At 38.3% G+C, this 15,406-nt stretch overlaps 2 protein-coding genes across 4 annotated transcripts; one reads left to right on the forward strand and one right to left on the reverse strand.

The window, feature by feature from the left end:
- Positions 1-5,469: 5,469 nt before the first annotated feature.
- Positions 5,470-6,515, reverse strand: LOC106080999 (protein UXT homolog). 2 transcript variants are annotated; one of them, XM_013242660.2, is made up of 3 exons: positions 6,433-6,515; positions 6,148-6,351; positions 5,470-6,078 (listed from the first exon to the last, which is right to left on the reverse strand). In XM_013242660.2, the coding sequence occupies exon 3, from the start codon at positions 6,052-6,054 to the stop codon at positions 5,623-5,625; it is 432 nt and encodes a 143-aa protein (XP_013098114.2). In that variant the 5' UTR covers positions 6,055-6,078; positions 6,148-6,351; positions 6,433-6,515; the 3' UTR covers positions 5,470-5,622. The 2 variants fall into 2 exon arrangements, with proteins under 2 accessions (XP_013098114.2, XP_013098113.2); XM_013242659.2 differs by having other exon boundaries at positions 6,148-6,331; positions 6,433-6,503.
- A 3,681-nt stretch (positions 6,516-10,196) lies between these two features.
- LOC106081001 (antennal-specific protein OS-C) lies at positions 10,197-10,943 on the forward strand. Of its 2 annotated transcripts, XM_059363460.1 has the most exons (3): positions 10,197-10,316; positions 10,377-10,644; positions 10,820-10,943. In XM_059363460.1, exons 1-3 carry the CDS (start codon positions 10,242-10,244, stop codon positions 10,831-10,833), a joined length of 357 nt encoding a protein of 118 aa, XP_059219443.1. In that variant the 5' UTR covers positions 10,197-10,241; the 3' UTR covers positions 10,834-10,943. The 2 variants fall into 2 exon arrangements, with proteins under 2 accessions (XP_059219443.1, XP_013098116.2); XM_013242662.2 differs by lacking the exon at positions 10,820-10,943 and having other exon boundaries at positions 10,377-10,798.
- The last annotated feature ends 4,463 nt before the right edge of the window (positions 10,944-15,406 follow it).

Below are 15,406 nucleotides of genomic sequence, written 5' to 3' on the forward strand. Positions count from 1 at the left end.
TGTGTATTGGGGGTAGACTTTCTTTGTTTACTTTGTTGTTTGATATTAAAATGCATTTTGACTTTGTTGGATTGATTGTAAGATGGTTGCTGCTGGCCCATGTATATATGTTTAGTAAATCATTGTTTATATCATCAATACACTGGGCTATATTGTTTTTTTGTGAGCTGGCATACAATTGAACGTCATCGGCGTAAATGTGAACATCACAGTTACGTAAAATTGATGGTAAATCATTCACATACATGCTAAACAACAAAGGGCCCAAGATAGACCCTTGTGGCACTCCTCTATTGACTGTTATTACATTCGATGTTAGATTATTATGGCATACAGATTGTGTTCTATTATATAGATATGTTGATAACAATCGACAAGCAGATTTAGCGAAATTGAATAATTTTCTTAGTTTCTCGAGCAAAATTTTGTGGTTAACTGTATCAAATGCCTTACTGTGATCTAGTAAAACTAGAATGCACGTCATATTCTCATCCATTTTGCATCTTAATTCCTCAACTAAGTCAGTGAGAACTGTAATACAACTTCTTTGTGCCCTGTATCCAGATTGACGTTCAGTTAATAAATTGTGTCTGGCTATGTAATGATTGATCTGTTCGCATAAAAGTTTCTCCAATACTTTTGACAAAAAAGGTAAAATTGCAATTGGTCTAAAATCGCTATTCTTTTTTGGAAGTGGTATTATTTTCGAATACTTCCAGGAAGCAGGGAAATAAGACTTTGTTAAAATTGTATTAAATATATGTGTAAAGAAAGGTAGACATCTGGGTAACAATAATTTAAGAAATTTTGGGTTTAACCCGTCCATTCCTTCAGCGTTGGACTTTATTGAGCGAAATGCATGCAAAACTTCTGTCTGATCTGCACAACGAAAAGAGAAGGAGTTTTGTGGAACAAAACAATTTCTCAGTGTCAATTGGTTTGAAAAGTTAGTGACTGGATCAGTGGTGTTTAAATTAGCAAATTGTGAGTTTAATTCATCCAAGTTGATTTCAACCGGTGCTTTATTTTTTTGTCCTATTCCGATGTTGCGTATGATCTTCCATTTAGATCCACTATCGACTGCAGTAGAGAATTTTTGCTGATAATATTGGTTTTTTGCAGTCTTTATTGAATCCGAAACTTTTTTTCTTGCCTTTTTGAACTGGTCGTAGAGCAAGTGGGTTTTAAAACGTTTCCATCTCTTGTACAGCTCATCTCTGTAGTTAATTAGGCGTCTGATCTCTTGGCTAAACCATGGCTGTTGATTGTTGCACACAATTCGAGATTTTAAGGGAACACAAGCGTTGTAAAGATTTGTGATATGGTACTCCATATAATCTATTTGATCTTCGACAGAGTCTAAATTATAGACCACGCTCCAATTAATTTCATTTTCTAATGTCCAGAGACTGTGGAAGTCAATTTTGCTAAAATCTCTGTACACTGTTTGAGATTTTGCTCTGTCAACAAAGGTGTCATAAGTAATGAAAATCAGATCATGTTTTGAGAAAGTTGATGCAGAAAGTTGATCGTATAGTAATATTTTAGACGTGCAGTTGACAAAGAAAGCATCAAGAAGTGTGTTTCCAGCAGAGGAAAAATGTGTTGGTGTTGATGTATTTACTGAGTAGAGACCCAGTGTATTCATAGACTCCATAAGTTTTTTCTCGACTAAGAGATTGCTGTTAAAGTCTCCAGCGATGATAACATCATTGTAGTAAACCGAATGTGTTTCAATTACGCGTAATAGATTATTGAATGGAATATTTCGGTTGGGTCGGTATAAAGTTCCCAAAAGAATTTTAGATCCTTTTGTTATCAGCTCCAAGAATATATATTCAATTTCACTATCGGTTTCAGACTTGATTTTTACGCTGCATTTTAATTCCTTACGAATGTATATACACACGCCGCCTGCATTGGATACTCGATCAGCTCGAAATAGATTGTAGTCCGAAAGATTATATACAAAATCATTAAGTTCTGGGTGGAACCACGTCTCGGATACACATACAATATCGATGCTGGAGGAAGTAAATATGTTTCTAAGCTCGTCCATTTTGTTGTTAAGGCTTTGTGCATTGATGTGGACAATAGAAATTCCATGTTTTTGTTTCGAGAGCACCCTAACCATTCTGTATAAACCGTCATTGGAACAGTGTCTTATATTAGTCATCGATACAAATGATTAAAAAGCAACGCATGTAAATAGTATTTGTAGTTGTATGATTTAATGGGATTATGACATTGGTTGGTGAGATAGAGGTTATTTCTAGTATTAATAAAATATTCTGGTAAAGTACTAATTTTTTTTAATTTTATGTAATTTATGCAAAGTTTTAATAATCTTAAGAAATTAATTTTTGTTGACGCCGAATTAAAGTTGTTCAATATTGTTTTCCAAGCGTAAAATATTTGGTTCAACTGCCACACGAAAAAATTGGTCGAGTTGATTTAATGAATCTACGCGAGTACCTTTTTCTTCGTTTTTAATCTTTACATATACGAGCCCGCGTAATGTAAATGCAGTAGAAATTAGCTTTTGCTTTTTCATTTTGAGAGCTGTCTGAAATATTTTGTAGTTATCTTTAGTTAAGTCTTCATTTAGCGAAGCCAGCCTAGCATTCTTGGCGCTTAAAACCCTTTGAATAGCAATAAAATCAGCAAATGTTACCGAAAACAATGAAATTTTTAAAATTCTAGAGGGGGCTTAAAATTTTCTGGTTAGTGCTTAACTCACCCCAGTTGCCTTTTTACACTTAAGGATATATGCCAAATTTGAGCAAAATTCTACGAAAAAAGGTAGGAATCCTAGGACCTCCCTACAGCTCTTAAGACTTTTCGAACCGACTCAAAATTTTGTTTTGTATAACATCTTTGTTTATATTAGCCGATGTAATTCCTCTGCACTCGAGTATACATGCCGGGATTGATTTAGAATCATTCGTGAACAAGTATAGCTCTCCCTCCCCCAATATGCGACTACAACTACAATCCCTCAACTGATCGAGTAACTGAGATGCGATCTAATGTACATGCAAAGGCAGAGGGAGTAGCATTAAAATTAAAAAATCCATAAGAGTGGCAAAGAATATAAGCGTAATTTATTTCTGGGACACTTAAAACACAGTAATTTGAGCGCCGTTATTGGCAGATTGTGGTGTACTGTCTAATCTTTCACATTTGGTGACGTAGAGGTGGCTGAATCGAAGAGACACACAGGGCTATTCGTCGCATTAGTGGTCTCCCATCTGATGAACAACAATTACAATTTACAATGTTATGTCACTCCCGGCATCCAAATGGTGCAAGTCGCTAAGCCCCGTCAGAATTTCAACACAGCTGCTGTAGAATTTTGATGTACCAGGAGTCGAATACCTGTCTGAGAGTTTTCAAATTTCTCTCTGGTCATTTTTATAGGTCTTGAAGTCTAATAAATGGCAAGTGCGATTGCGCTACAGAATTTAGGGAGCCATTCGAGCAAGGAAGTATCGAACAGGCCGATTTCCCTCTTCTCTATAGGAGGCACTTCTCCTCCAGAGCCTTTTTGGAAATTTACAATTATCAGCATGAATTTCAAAAATTGCCTAACACACCATATTCGGTTATGGCTGAGTTCTCAATCAGTCCAAACGTTGCCATAGGACGGTCCTCTGGACTTTTGACCTTACGAAGGCTTTTTATACGTCGTAAGCTTTACTTCACTTTTTGGAAACATTGCCAACAACTAGCTCTTACAAATGCAAAATTGCCCACTAACGTTCCATGATAAACAAAGAAACCTTGTTCACCACGTGCAAAGCAATTGTCCGCCCTGTGGTAAGTTATGCAGTGCCAGTGTGGTCTTCTCAGCTATATGAGACGCATTGGAATAATATTCAGATCTATCAGAATGCCACTCTGTGAACTGGAAAATTTCATAACACAACAAAAGTTGTGCACACCATCTTATATTAGCTGAGTTCTCAATCAGTCCAAATGTTGACATAGGATGGTCCTCTGGACTTTTGACCCAACATAGTTTTTCAGTACGTCAGACCTATTACGCTGTTTGTGGACAATGCTGACAAGTCGCTCTTGCAAATGCAAATGAACAGGAGGCTAACTTCTCAAGCTCAATTATAAGGGAACTCCTTTTTATAGCCTAATCCCAACTACGAGCCGCAGAGCGAACCTCGCATGGCTTCTATGCATGGCATAGAATGGCATAACAAATATCGTAAACACTAGAAGTGGTTAACTACCGCTCAATATTTATCTGGTGTTCTCGACCGGAATCGGACCCGGGCCCACCACAGTCCCTTTTAACGAGAATAGAATATTTGGCCGCGAATACTTGTGTGGTCGCCAGTCAATGTTGAATTTACGCATAAAAAATCTAATCCTCTTAGAATGAAACGGGTAGTTCTTCAAGGTAGGGTAATATCACCGGTTTTGTTTACGTTCTCAAACCTGTAAAGGTTGACATCGAGAATACATATATCATATGCTAACGATTGTACGACCATGGCTTTTGGCCCCTACCTTGATGGCAAATGCGATGGTTTAGTGTGTCTTACCTATCTTGCTGCTTATTTCGAAGACTCGTCACCAAATCTTAACTCAGATTGCTCACACCATGTACTCTTAGTCGTAGAATTCCTGGATCTGGATACTCAACAAAATCAAGCAGACGAAAGATAGAGCACAACAAACTGCTACAACAACAACAGAGGAAGTTCTCATACAGTCACTCTGTCCGTCCGTTTGTTATTGTTGTAAAGAGTGTGTTGTACACTGAAGCGGCAGGAGGCCATCGGGTTAATCCGGTGCGTAAAACCGGCGGCCATGGTATTGGGCCGTCTATAGAAATCACGACAGCGTTCGAACGAATGAAGATATAGACTTTATTTGGCACAGAAACATTTTATTAATGTAGGTCGTATTTGGCCCATAGGCAGTACCCACCTATGGGCCAAATAGGTTTATATTTGGATGTAGCTCTCATATAACATGATCCTTCGTTTTGGCTTCTTGTACCCAGAGAAGGCGCAACTGTTTTCCGATTTGGCTTTTGCCCTGAGTATTTTGTTATGACTTGCAACATCCATGCCAAGTATGGTCCAAATCGGTCCATATAAAAATTCTACTACGTATCTCGATAACTGTGTTAATAGCGATCTCGGATTAGCAGATTTCCACCAGAGACTTTGGTCTGCCGCTACCTGTGGTATCACAATGGACACGAACGGTCTAAGTGAGTCTGTAAAGAAGGCCACTATAATCTAATCTGGCCAACACACGTCTTAAGGTCTAATTCTAGCCCATGAAGATCCTCATTGTAATATTTCTTCAAAAAAAGGTTATAAACAAAATTTTGATCATTTCATTTAGGTAATTGAACATAAAATGGAAGCTTTCATATAATTAAAAACTTACTTTGTGTTTATGGAAAACTTTTTTCAGCCTCTTTGAAAAAAAGTAGGGCAGTTTCATTCTTCTTCTAATCATTTCTGCTTTAATTTGGAATTTTATACAAATCGAATGCCTTAACTGGAATATCATATCCCGCTTATTTCGATAAATATTATTTACAATTAACTCTATTGTAATAAAATTAACAACCTAGTACTATTTACTACACTATTTCTTTTCATTCTCCATCAATTGTTGTTGTTCGGCCATATACATAAGGGCCACCTTGATTTCCGAACGTTTCTTTATGCTTTCCTCCCGCAACACATCACATTCATTATTTAACATTTTCACCTTGACATCGGCAAACTTGATAGCTTCCTCTGCGGTGAAAGGTATATAAATGCCTTTGCCCACATCCACCAAAATTTCGTCAAGATTATCCACTTTGGCCTGAATAAAGAAATTGCCACCAATGTTCATTTGAGTCTTATAGCCATCGGGGAGATTTTCACGCATGGTTTGTATGGTATTTTTAAGTTGGATAAATTCCATAATTTCCTCATTGTATATGTTAATGTACTTCTCCAAATGTTTCAAATCTTCCTTGAGATAGTCGTTGATAAATACCTCAAGATTTTCATGGGAAAGCTTTGCCATATTCCAAGGATGGTGGTTAGTTGGCTGTAAGGGAAAATTGATATAAAACATTTCAGTTTTTCTTACGGGGATAACAGTAAAAACTTAACAAACCTCGTAGGTAGTCCTGAGATGAATGTACTTCGTCACCCAACTGGCCTTGTTACTTTTTTTGCCTTTATGTCTAGTTTGCACTAGGCAAATACGTCCAAAATTGGTTTTACCTTAGTGCACTTCAAGAACTAAAAGCCTGTAGAAGTACTAGTATGTATACAGGTCGTCCAGACATACAAAACTTCTACAAAAGAAATGCAACCTCTATTAAAAATAAAACAAACTGAAATATGCACCGTGATTGGACAAAAATCTGCTTTTAAGGAACTTATTTTCTAAACTAACCGGCGTTTTATTTTGTCTTGTTTGCTATCTGTATTGTTTACGAAAAAATAAAAATGTGTCAAATAAGGAAATGTCATTTCTTCTATCGATAAATTCATATCGATAAATTTTGCTATAATCGATAAAGTTAAATCTGGGATGTTCGTATAGTTAGTGAAAAGCCAACGTATAACGTTACATGCCACTTACAAATATCACTTGCAAGTTGAATGATAAAGTTTTACGTCAGCTTAAAAGAGCGTGTGTCGAATGATAGCAATCTCCTATGGTGTGATGTAAAAATGACGTGGGGTGTTGTTTTTTACACTGGTGAGAAAAAATTTTGCGAAAGTTGCAATATGGAAATATTTTAGGTCTTGTTTTGGAAAGAGGAAAACACGGCGAGTAAAGCAAGTAATGTTATTTTAAGGACATCTGTATTAATTATTTCCCAATTTTAAAAGGTTTTGTACATGGAACCTTCTTTACAAACCATTACTTCACGAAAAATGAATGCAAATTTGCTTCTATTTTTGTTTTATTGTTTACATGAAAATGGTGAACAAAACTCAGGCCAGGTAAAAAAAAACTATTGACGTCGTTATAGAAAAACCACTAAACGGCAGCATTTCAATAAACTACAAAGACAAAACTGTACTTTTGTCCATTTTTGTTAAATAACAACATTTTAGAATTACGCTGCCAATGGTAATAGACAATAATTTTACTTATTTTATGCCAAATAAGTCGTTTGAATTTAGTGACGTCTGCCCACAATGTAGGCGTCTAAGTTATGCCGCACGCAAGTTGGTTGCTAAAACGCAAATGAATTTGCAATTACTGACATGGAAAAAATCTTACTAGCCCCTGGGCTACTCAAAAATTATTCACCACATTTAACATCATATTTTTAATATCTCTACAACTTTGCTACCATTCGACACACAGCCAAAGTATGATACATGATGAATTACATCCCATAACTGTGTTAAATTCATACACCCGTATTCACAAAACTTAAAACAGCTTTAGGTGTATTTGGCAGTTCTATAAAGGAAATCTGTCAAATAAACCAACTTTAACGATACTTTAAGTTTTTTGTTATTGTTGTTGTAACCACAACAAGCTCCTGTATGTGAGCATGATCGTTTGCCGCGGGAACAAGGTAGCCATTTGTTATTTAAAGGCGCCAATAGCTCGCCTCTTCATATCGAGCATCATAGGCACTCAGTGTTTGTGCAAGAGCCGGTGCCGCTCGGCCTCTCACTTAGACTCTCCGCTCGATACCGCTGATTGTCCGCGACTGCCGTTACAGCTACTTCGTATGGAGCATTCCACTATCCGCAAACTGTGGACGCTTCCGGTAGCTCACAGCTAAGCTTCTCGTAACAGCAATGAAAACCTCACAGATTGGACCTCAATGTTCCAGCCTATCCCGTGCCGACAATAAACAATATCCCGTCCCGTATATTGAGTTCTACTTTTAGAACTAATTGCTTATTTTGTGTGTTTGAATCAAAGATTTCAGGAATTTTACAAAAAGGCCAAACTGCCTCGTCTGCCTTTTTTATACGTCGCACAAATAACGTTCCTACATGTGCGAAACTGCTGTTTTTACTTGCTGTATGATGTTTGCATTTTGGAATTTTTCCATTTAAATAACAAGTAGTTCTTAAACGGACCGTTTAAAACGTATAAACGGTGCCAAAAAAAAAATTATGTATTACACAAACTTTTTCAACACAATTGAGTAATAATTTTCAAATTAATTTAAATTAAGTTAAAATGCATTTCAAGCCAATTTCACTGTGCTATTAGGAAGACCAAGCAGACCGTATACGGTCTTTGGTTTGAATTTAAGCCAGATTCGTCAAATATATTGTACGGCATATTTTTCGGCAGCATTTTAAACCAACGCTGTATTCACATGTAGATGGCGCTCCACTGTTGTTAATGTTAAGATAAAACGACGAACGCCTAAATGTATGCTAACGTGATTTTTGTTAGTCTTAGAGTTGAAAATAACATTTGGTAACGTTTTCGTCATAACTTGATTTTTTTTATTTACATTTAAATTAAATTAAATTTAAAATAAAAAGAAATATGGTTTAAATCTATTTTCTCACGGCCTTATTCACAAAACTTTATGAAGCCTTACAATAGGGGTTTTTTTGGCAGCTTTATAAAGGAAATCTGTCAATTAAACCTATTTCAAATCTACATGAAGTTTTGTGCATAGGGCCATTAAATTTTGACTCAAGTTTTCTTTTTAGTATTAATCATAATAAATGTTTAATTTTTCAAAACAAATCGAATCTATTAAACAATTTAAATGTTATATTTGGTAAGGGATTGACAAAATCTTCTTGACTTTGTACAACAAAAAAAAGGGGGATACAAAAGGCATCAAAAAGGTGACAGAAGCTTTCGACGGCAAAGGCCCGCTACTGCCTAGACCAGAGCATGATGCCAACTGACTGGGAAGAGTAAAACCGTCTGTCTGTCCGTCCGTCTGTCTGTCGAAAGCACGCTAACTTTCGAAGGAGTAAAGGTAGCCGCTTGAAATTTTGCACAAATACTTCCTATTAGTGTAGGTCGGGCTATGTGGTCCATATTTTGATATAGCTACCATGTAAACCGATCTTGAATCTTGACTTCTTGAGCCACTAGAGGCCGCAATTCTCATCCGACTTGGCTGAAATTTCGCATGACGTGTTTTTTGTTATGACTTCCAATAACTGTGCCAAGTGTGATTCAAATCGGTCCATAACTTGATATAGCTGCTATAGAAACCGATCTCGAATCTTGACTTCTTGAGCCACTAGAGGGCGCCATTGTCATCCGATTTGGCTGAAATTTTGCATGACGTATTTCGACTTCCAATAACTGTGCCAAATATGCTTCAAATCGGTCCATAACTTGATATAGCTGCCAAAAAACCGATTTTGAATCTTACTTCTTGAGCCACTAGAGGGCGCAATTCTTATCCGATTTGGCTGAAATTTCGCATGACGTTATTAAAAGTTATGACTTTTAATAACTGTGCCAAATATGGTTCAAATCGGTCAATAACCTGATATAGCTGCCATATAAACCGATCTTGGATTGTGACTTCTTGAGCCTACAGAGGGCGTAATTATTATCTGATTTGGCTGAAATTTTACATGACGTGTTTTGTAATGTGCAACAATAGTGCCAAATATGATTCAAATCGGCCAATAACCTGATATAGCTGCCATATAAACCGATCTTGGATTGTGACTTCTTCAGCCACTAGAGGGCGCAATTCCTATCCGTTTTGGCTGAAATTTTGCACGACGTGTTTTGGTATGACTTCCAACCACTGTGCCATGTGTGGTGCAAATCAAGTCATAACTTGACATAGCTGCCAAAGAACCGATCTTGAATCTTAACTTCTTGAGCCACTAGAGGACGCAATTCTTATCCGATTTGGCTGAAATTCTTCACAACAATTCTTTTCTTTTATCCTCTGTTTGCCTAAAAAGAGATATCGGGAAAATAACTCGACAAATGCGATCTATGGTGGAGGGTATATAAGATTTGGCCCGGCCGAACTTAGCACGCTTGTACTTGTTAATGGTACACCTGATTTGCAAACGTTTGACCTCGCAGGTAAAAGTAGTCTTAAATCATATTTAACCAAATTGTTCATAATTTAAGCCTAACACGCCATTCGTAAACAAAATGCAAAATAAGTGAATAAACTGAACTGATCACCTATAAATAACCGACAGTAAGCCAAGTGAAATTAGCATTAAAAAAAACGCCCAATTGGAGTGTAGAACTGAAAAAGTATATTTCGAAAAAAAATGTCTTTTCATTTAAAAAGGAATCTTTGGATTTTTACCATACTACTTTTGGTAATACAACTGGCAAAGTGTCAGGTATGTGACAAAAAAAAAGTCTCAAAAAGGATCTACCTCTGTACGACTTACAATTCTTAGGATGAGAAACCTCAAGAATCGGAAGAGGAAGAGGAGGATGACTCCTCTTCTGAAGAAACTGTGGAGGATTCCAATGAATCTGGTAATCAAAGACGTCGTCGTCGTCGTCGCTCTGCTGATTTAAGTGAAGAGCTAAATTCTAAAAGCATAGAAACTGAAGCTAAACCAAATTTTGCTATACCTGGCCTGCCGGATCCTTCAACAATTCTGAAAATTGCTGAAATCCTTACCAGAGTGGGACAAGAGGTTCTACCCACATTGGTCGAAGGTAATACGGGTTTGAAAACTTTTATTGAAAATCGTCTACAACGTGATTTGAAATTTATGAAAAATCTCAGTGATGAAGTGAATACAGTTTTCAAGAATATTCGAAAGAAATGAGCATAACTTTTAGAATAAAATTTGGTAATTTTGCAAAATAATTCATTTTTCTTTTATCGCAGCTATTAATGGATAGTTAGAAACTTTATTTTGCGAAAGAGAGAAGGTTATGCATACACATATGTCCCAACATATGAATAAAAAAATTGTGTCTTTATATGAAAAATAAATCCAAATTTTGTGAAATGATTGTTGAGTATTTAAAAAACTGCAAAGTTAGCTACAAACTTTCGCTTAAGGAACAAGGATAGACTTCTGGGATAGATAAAAATCATTTAGTTCCTCAAATAAATACAATAACAGTTGGAATTGACGCCAAAATCGTTTCTGTTCTTTATCTTTAATGCAACCTGCAACACTCCTATATCTTCTTTACTTTAATTGGCTATGACAGAGTATTTGTTCCACTAGCCGAACGTAAAATAGCGTTCCAAGCGCCTCGATCTTCTGCCCTCATGCTAAAATCTCTGACACCAAGTTTCGAGGTGTCTCCCACCACTTGATCTTTCCATTGGGCTTTTGTGTGATCTTTCCGTGTTTGCTTTCAAAAGTCTTCTTCTTCTTCTTGGGTCTGGCACGGTGCAATTTTATCAAAACTTGTCGTTCTTGGGGTCGGTAATAACTTTGCAACCTTTTCAACCTTGCTTACCGTGCGGATGTTTTCCCAGCGCGTTGGAAAGTTGCGAACGTTCAGCCCATCCCCAAGAAAGGTGGGGCAAACAACCCTGCAAATTACCGGTCAATTTCGATATGCTCCGCGCTCTCCAAACTTATGGAGAGTATGATTAACCATCATCTTGTCAGATACTTAGAGTCCAATGGCCTTCTTAGCGGCAGACAGTATGGGTTCCGCAGAAATCGCTGTACGGGAGACCTAATGGCATTTTTTGTCGGAACGATGGAGTCGCTCTATCCACCAGTTTGGTGAGAGTAAGGTCCTGGCTGTGGATATCTCCAAGGCATTTGATAGGGTCTGGCACGGTGCAATTTTATTAAAACATGTCGTTTTTGGTGTCGGTAATAACTTTGTTCGATTTACATCGAGCTTTCTCAGAGATCGCACTATGCGAGTTGTTGTAGATGGACACTCATCTGATGAGTATACATTGACCGCAGGTGTGCCACAAGGCTCTGTCCTTTCCCCTTAGCTTTTTCTTATTTTCATTGACGAAGTCCGACCCAACTTCGAATCCAGTCTACTCATTTGCTGATGGCAGTAGTCTGTGTCATTCATATTCATTCGATCATAGGTCCAATCCTCAAGAAATTGTGGACAGGAGGCGCATTATGGATGAGACGCTCTCCCAGGATTTGTTGGCCATTTCCGAGTGGGGTAGAATAAACAGAGTAGACTTTAATGCTGTCTCTTGTCTCACAAGCGATTCACTGACCCACTACAATCGTCGATATCTATCGACGGTATAGATATTGAGGAGTCAGATGCTCTTGATGTTCTGGGCATGACGATACAAAGTGATGTCCGTTGATCAAAACAGGTATTCGAAGTGTCGAAAAAAGCATTCAAGTGTTTGGGCTTTCTCAAGCGTTGCAAGAAATATTTCACCTCTTCTGATCTTCTCAATATCTATACTACCTACATCAGGGCGAGGATGAAATATAACTCTCATATATGGGCGGGAGCTCCAAAATCAATACCTTGGAGCTACTGGACCGGGTTCAACGGAGAGCGATGGTGTTGATTGGGGACAGACAGGTTATCGTACTCTATTGCTTCCCTTGAACATCGTCGGAATGTGGGTAGCATTGTATTGCTCTATCGTTATTTTCGTGCGTTCCAGGGATATTCGTCTTCTTATCCCTGACGTTAGGATGTTCATCAGGAATACAAGACTTGCCAGGAACTCACACCCGTTTGTAATCGATTGGCCAGTCGACCGGACCATGCATTACCGAGAAAATTAATTTTTCGCCCGAATCATTCATATGTGGAATCAACTTCCGGCAAATGTCTTTCCCACCGACATTGATGTTCAGAAATTTAAGACTAATATCAATAAACACTACTCTCTCTCACCCCCCTCCAACGCAATGCACTTCATATATAGGGGACATCCCCTGCGTGTTGGTTGCGTGAAAAAAAATTTTCTTTCCATATCCTCAGCATGCTATCTGTGTCAGTTCCCAGATTTCCTTCTTTGTCTCTGCAGGAGGATGTGCCTGCACCAAAGCCATGGTTTTGATGTTTAATTCTTTGTCAGAATTTCCGGATTTCATTCTGACTTCTGTACATCTCAATTCTTTCTGCGGAATAGACGTTTCTCCTCTCTCCTTTTCTGCCGATACCTCTCTTTCATCTGGCGCGTTGCTACTGATTGCAGGGTTGCTCTAAATGCCGCATTCTTGGCTTCAGTAGCATCTCGACACTCTTGGTCGTACCATGGGTTTCTTGGAGGAGGCTTCCGGTAACCAAGTACAAATTTCGTGGCATTTTCCATAGAGTGGGCAATAGTTTGCCACTGCGCCACTACATCATTGGAACAAGGTGTGCCGCTGCCATTTGATGTGTTTGCAGCTTTTCAATGTCCAGCTTCCGTGCAGTGTCAGTTCGGACTTTCCTCGCCATGTTCAAACTGGTGCGAACTTTTGCTGCAACAAGGTAATGATGCGAATCTATATTCGCTCCAAGGATCGATCGTACATCTAATACGCTGGATGAATGCCTTCCATCTATCACAACGTGATCGATTTGGTTCCATGTATTTTGATCGGGTCGGATCTGCTATGTTTTTTACCGCGGCGAAATCTATCAGCCTCAACCCATAACTGGACGTTATCCCGTGGAGGCTAAACTTTCCGAATGTTGGAACAAAAATGTCTTTCTTCCCTATCTTTGCATTAAAATCTCCTAGAACGATTTTGATATCATGGGCGGGGCAGCGTTCATAATCTCTTTCTGGGCGCTCGTAGAAAATATCCTTGGTCTGCTTGTCTTTGTCTTCCGTCGGGGCATGGGCACAAATAAGGCTGATGTTGAAGAATTTGGCTTTTATGCGGAATGTGGCTAGCTTCTCATCCAACACAGTAAAGTTGAAGACAAGTTGTTTCAGTCTCCGACTAACCACAAATTCACAGCCAAATTCATGCCTCATGTTATGGCAGCTAAAGTATAGTTCGTCACCGTATGGTGTTGTAGTAACGCCATTCCCAGTCCATAGCACTTCCTGTAAGGCGGTAATATCTACCTTGTACTTCTCTAATATGTCCGCCAGTGCGTATACTGCACCTTCTCTATAAAGAGTGCGGACATTCCAGGTGCAGATCCACAAATCAGGGTCCTTTTTCGTTTGCGTGGGTCTTCAACGTTGGGGGGGGAGCGGTCCGTTTTTATACCCACCACCGTAGGATAGGGGGTATATTGATTTAGTCAACACATCGAAATATCAATTTTCGACCTTACAAAGTATATATATTTCGGATCGTCGTAAAATTCTAAGACGATTTAACGATGTCCGTGTCTGTCCGTCTTTTCGTCTGTCCTTCCGTCTGTTGTAATCACTTTAGAGCCTTCAAACATTGAGTTATTGAGCTGAAGTTTGGCACAGATACGTCTTTTTGATGCACGCTCGTTAAATTCTTGAACGGGCCAACTCCGACCATATTTGGATATATCTGCTATATAGACCGATTTTCCGATAAAGGGACTAATGCCCATAAAACTTTATTTTTCATCCGATTTTGCTGCAATTTGCAACAGTGAGGAGTTTAAGGCTTCCCGACAATTGACCCATATATGGTTTAAATCGGACTTTATTTAGATATAGCTACCATATAGACCGATCCCCCGATAAGGGGGTCTGAAGGCCATAAAAGCTTTAGTTTTTAACCGATTTCGCTGAAATTTGCAACAGTGAGTTATTTGAAGCCTCCCGATAACTGACCTAAATATGGTACAGATCGGACTATATTTAGATATAGCTGCCATATAGACCTATCCCCCGATAAGGGGTCTGAAGGCCATAAAAGCTTTATTTTTCATCCGATTTCGCTGAAATTTGGAATAGTGCGCAGTTTTAAGCCTCTCAACATCCGATCAAAATATGGTACTGATCGGACTATATTTAGATATAGCTGCCATATAGACCGATCCCCCGATAAGGGGTCTGAAGTCCATAAAAGCTTTATTTTTTATCCGATTTCGTTGAAATTCGGAATAGTGCGCTGTTTTGAGCCTCTCAACATCCGATCAAAATATGGTACAGATCGGACTATATTTAGATATAGCTGCCATATAGACCGATCCCCCGATAAGGGGTCTGAAGTCCATAAAAGCTTTTTTTTTTATCCGATTTCGTTGAAATTCGGAATAGTGCGCTGTTTTAAGCCTCTCAACATCCGACCAAAATATGGTACAGATCGGACTATATTTAGATATAGCTGCCATATTGACTGATCTGCCGATAAAGGGTCTAAAGTCCTTAGAAGCTTTATTTTTTATCCGATTTCGCTGAAATTTGGAATAGTGCGCTAGTTTTAAGCCTCTCAAAATCCGATCAAAATATGGTACTGATGGGACTATATTTAGATATAGCTGTCATATAGACCGATCCCCCGATAAGGGGTCTAAAGCCCATAAAAGCGTTATTTTTTATCCGATTTCGCTGAAATTTGAAAGAGTGAGTATTTTTAGG

The sequence above is a fragment of the Stomoxys calcitrans genome, chromosome 2 (genome assembly GCF_963082655.1).
Source record: "Stomoxys calcitrans chromosome 2, idStoCalc2.1, whole genome shotgun sequence".
NCBI classification, from domain to species: Eukaryota; Metazoa; Arthropoda; class Insecta; order Diptera; family Muscidae; genus Stomoxys; species Stomoxys calcitrans.